Consider the following 5,000-nt stretch of genomic DNA (forward strand, 5'->3'; position numbering starts at 1 on the left):
GGAGGAGGAGGAGGAGGAGGAGGAGGAGGAGGAGGAGGAGGAGGAGGAGGAGGAGGAGGAGGAGGAGGAGCAGGAGGAGGCGGCGGCCCTCGACGCTTGATCAAACGTGTTCCTTTGGTCGTGTTCTGTTTCCGGCGCGTGGCTCTGTTAACGGCGCCTCTTGATTGTTATTACGGCTCCGCTGGCTGTGGCGGTCCTCGCGCCATCTTTGTTGACACTGTTGCTCCTTGTTGCACCTTTATTGAGCCTCTTCCCCACCTACCACGTTATTCGCTCTTCATTGTTTCTGCATATTTATTGGAGTGTGATTTTATTTTTACGACATACTATAGCATCGGTGTGTGCTATTAACAACTGGTTTTCCTACCTGCTGATGAACAGTCTTTGAAATGATTGCTTGAAAATCATTAAGTTTATGGCATTATTTTTTGCTGTCTATCTGGGTGTCTTCCCATTTATGTCCTATCTGTCAATTTATGCATATATCTATATATCCATCTATCTACATATCTATTTACCTTTCTATTTCCTTTCAATTGTCTATATTCATCTCCAACTGTCTGTCCATCTATCAGTATATCTATCTATTCATATATAATATTTCCCTGCTCCACTTCTGTTCATTCGACTATAAGTCGCAGTAAACTTGTATCTAAAGCAGACGCTCATTTAAATGTCAAAGGCATGATCTCCAATAACCTTTTATCGGAGTCATGTTATATAAAAACGCGTAATTTTATGCCATGCTCACCAGCGCTACGTTGCTTCCAATTAAAGAGTTACAATGAATGGTTTTAATCACCGATTTTTTTTACAACGAACGATAAGTATGACAGGGCTGGCTTATCGCGAGGAATCTGCCGTGCAGTTAATTAGCGCATCGCCATCGGGCCGCGGTTGCCGTGGGCGTCTCGCCACACGGGCGGTGAGGGCTGTGTCTGGGCAAGGAAGCTGGAGTGATGAGTGGGCGCTGCGTCACACACAGACACGATGCCATGAGTGGGATGTCGGATGAGGATGGCTGTGTCAGCATATAAATCTAGGACATGAGAGGCATGATCACTGACATATTCAGAATATAAAAAAAGGAAGAGATATGGAAACACTGTACTTACAGGGACCTAAGCCGAGGAAAGTTAAGAAAAAGAAAGACGAGGAAGAAGAGTGAGAAACCTTGTACCTCCAGGACCCGAGGTCACGGCCCCCTTACGACCTGTGACAACCCATTCGCGACCTGCGTCAGGTCACTCACGAAATCACACAGCCCGCCGTTACTCGTGGGTTCGGGCGAGGGAATGGTCACATAACTCCTCGTTTTGTGTTAGTTATGAGTGAGTGGCTCCTCCTCGCTACTGGCCCTGCGGCGGTACTTCGAAAATACTTTTGACGAATTTATATCGATTTCTTATGTGGATTTGAGGGAGGAAGGATAGATACAATAGGGAAGAGCAGGAGAGATGGAAGAACACACAGAGAGATGCAGCAACGCGTGAGAGACGTGCAAGAGAGAGGCAGCCAAGGGTCAGAGGCTCTCCGTCAGCCTGAACAGGCGATAACGACCACGAGACACCTCCGTCAGCCTCGCCGTCCGTCACGCGGCCGGCGCTCGAAGGCAGCCTGTCGTTCTGTCTCCCGGTCGCGCCTCGCAGGAGACGGGGTCGCCGGACAGGCAGGTGTCTGTGATTCGGGACAATGACTTGCATATCTCTTCACCGTCTCGCTTTCTCTGAGATGACGTTGTAAAGGAGACAGGAAGAGGGAGATAGAAGAGGATGGGAAAGAGAAAAGAATCGAAAAAGGAGGAATATCAAGATAGGATCTCCCATGATTCGAAAATGGAGAGATTACGCAACTGAAGACCAGCAAGGAGTAGCGAGGTCACGTGACACTCAGGGCAGCACCCCACGAATAAGGCGACCCTCGAACGTCACAATAACTATAGGGCGTGGAGGAAACATGACGCTTCATTTCTACACTATGCTACTATTGTCATTTCCAAAATTTAACACTCCACTTTCTAAGGTTTTGACTACATGGTAAAACTGGAATTCTGTGACTGGGAATTAAAACACATCCAGCGCTAGTGTTATACTAAGAGGGGGGCTGTATGTGTGACCTGGGCGGCAATGGGTGTGTGACAGGACGTAACGAGGGCGTGAGAATACGCCTGTAAGCTAGGCTAAGAATCAGGTGGCTCAACACAGCAAAAAGCCGTCAAACAAGCTATCACATGTGTCAAACTGCGGTTATTTACAAGTGAAAGTTTCGCTAAGAGTTAGGAGGGACCTCGTAAATTCCACAGATAAGATATAAAATACATAGGAGAGCTTAAGCTTAAGGTGACAGAAAAGGGTCTTACTCCAGTTCTATGAGAGAGAGAAAAAAGGTTACAGCCTTAACATTTTTTATAGTCATGTATTTCTTTCTTAGTAAGAAAACTTAATTAACACATGTTAAATACATTATTCGTATACTCTATTACAGTTACACATATATACAAATCTCTCTCAACCTGTTACAAAGAGACACATTAAACCTCATGATAAAGTACACAGTTAAGAGGACTCCGCCACAACGGCATTGTACCCATACAATTAGGTGGAGATATGAAGGGAACACAGGACACGAAGTTTAAGAAAGGAACGAAAATAAAACAGAAGGAGAAGGAGAAGAAGAAAACAAATCAAACGTACAGAGCCACCACCCTGGAGGACGACCCCAAGAGACGTCCCCATTCAGGAGGGGCCCGACGTCTACCCGAAGGAGGCGTCGAAGGGAAGGATACTCACCAATTCCTCGTCGTTGAGGGACGCTCTCGGCACCGCAGACGTCAGCCCGGCGTTCCTCTTCGTCGCTGCCATCGTCTGGGGGGGAGGGGAGAGGGGGCAGGGAAGGGGGAGAGAAAACAAGAAATATGTTAGTAAGGGATTTCGTCACTGGCTTCTGATTATTAAATGTGTGTGAAGTGGAGAGGGGATGGCGGGAGGAGAGGAGGAAATGAGGAAATGAAGCAGAAGGAAGAGGAGGAGGTTGTGAAGGAGAGGGAAATGACTGTGAGATAAAATTATGAAAAAATACGAAACCAAAGTACATCAGATGAAAAAGAAAAAATTATTGATGGTGATATGAAATATTATTTTTTATTTTTGTACTTTGGAAAATAAAAATGATATATGGGAGGAAGAAAGTCGTTCACAGAAGCAAATCATAACAGATCCACGGGGCAGATAACAGCCATCACGGATACAAATTCAAACGCGGAAACCATAAGCGCACCGATAACAACCATGAAAACAACTGTGATAAGAATATTCAAATGATAAAGAGTGTTAGATACGATGAATATATATATATATATATATATATATATATATATATATATACATACATATATATATATATATATATATATATATATATATATATATATATATATATATATATATATATATATATATATATATATATATATATATATATATATATATATATATAATAATAATAATAATAATAATAAACAATATAATAAATAAACGCAATAGATGCTTTTATCGATTTTCAGATAGAAAAACAATCTGCGATAGTATTTTATACTCATTTTTCTTCGCATAAATTTCAGCCAATTGGTACACCCCATTGAACGAATAATTTCCCTTGCAAGATGCTTCTTCTCACAAATGGAAACAATTTTGCAATTTTGGTATTTTGTAGGATGGTAATAACAACGGCATAGACAATTAATCAATCAATCAATCAGAAAAGAAGAAGAAAAAAAAAACAGAATAATCGATCTCAAAGTGTAAGAAATAAATACTTCTTCCACCCGAGAAAGAAAGAAAAGATAAAAAACTAACTAACAATCATATAAGACAAAACACCTAAACCTTAGTTAAAATAGAAACAAATATTTAAACGAATGCCGATCTAAGTTAACAAAGAAAAAAGATCCTCCCGCCCTGATAAATCTCTCCCCCGAATTCTTGGCGGGATTTTCGGCCAGTGGAGACTGTCATGGCGGGAGGGACTTCCGGTGGCCATCCCGGACGCGCGTGGGATGCCGTCGTGTCCGATTCCTCAATGCTGAGTGACTAAACAAAATAAAAAACAATAAACAAGATAAATTAATAATTAAAGATAAGAAAAAAATATAAGGAGAAACAGATATGTATATACAAAAAAAAAAGCTAACGAGAGAAATGAACGAATACAATAAGAGAAAACGAAGACGAACGATTCTTCCGACATAACGAAGAAAAAAAAATGAAGACCCAGACAAATTCTTCAAACCACACAAAAGGGAAGAAAGAACGAAGGGAATAAAGAAACAACAACAGCAGAAAACACACGCACAAAAAAAGAAGAAGAGAGAGGAGAACCGAAATCAAAATACTCGCGGATCGACCGAAATAACTTCGAAATGTTCTAGCTGGGAGCGCCGCCAGACTTCAGAAGAAAAGAAAAACGTGAAGCGCAGTCACACGCGAGAGATCCAACTCGGAGGCTAATCTCAAAGTTATATGCGGCGGATGCATTGAGGGGAGGGAGGGAGGGAGGGAGGGAGGGAATGAGGGAGGGAGGGAATGAGGGAGGGAGGGAGGGAGAGAGGGAGGGAGAGAGGGAGGGAGGGAGGGAGGGAGGGAGGGAGGGAGGGAGGGAGGGAGGGAGGGAGGGAGGGAGGGAGGGGTGAAGGAAGGGAGGAGGAAAAGGACCTTGAGGAGGGGGGGAGGGAAGAGGATGGAGGAGAATGGGGAAGGGGGAGGGGTGGGAGGGGTGGGAGGGAGGAGGAGGGAGACCTAGGGGAGGGAGAATGGAGAAGATGAAGACTTGGTGGAGGGGGAATGGGGAAGAGGGAGGGGAAGGAGGGAAGAGGAAGAAGACTCGGGGAAGGTAATGTGGAAGGGGGTGGGGCGGGAGGGAAGAGGAAGAAGACTTGAGAGAGAAGGAATGGGGAAGGGGGAAGGAGGGAGGGAAGTGAAAGTGAAGACGAAGACTTGGTGGAG

The 5,000-nt window shown here is 43.9% G+C and overlaps 1 protein-coding gene across 1 annotated transcript in view; it reads right to left on the reverse strand.

The window, feature by feature from the left end:
• unc-13 overlaps window positions 1–5,000 on the reverse strand; it is a gene marked incomplete at its 5' end in the record, with an annotated part of 806,055 nt that overhangs the window by 74,362 nt on the left and 726,693 nt on the right. Inside the window, 1 exon segment of the mRNA XM_070128168.1 lies at window positions 2,790–2,864. Coding sequence (XP_069984269.1) covers window positions 2,790–2,864 — 75 coding nt within the window.

This window comes from Penaeus vannamei, chromosome 12 (genome assembly GCF_042767895.1).
Source record: "Penaeus vannamei isolate JL-2024 chromosome 12, ASM4276789v1, whole genome shotgun sequence".
Lineage (NCBI taxonomy): Eukaryota > Metazoa > Arthropoda > Malacostraca > Decapoda > Penaeidae > Penaeus > Penaeus vannamei.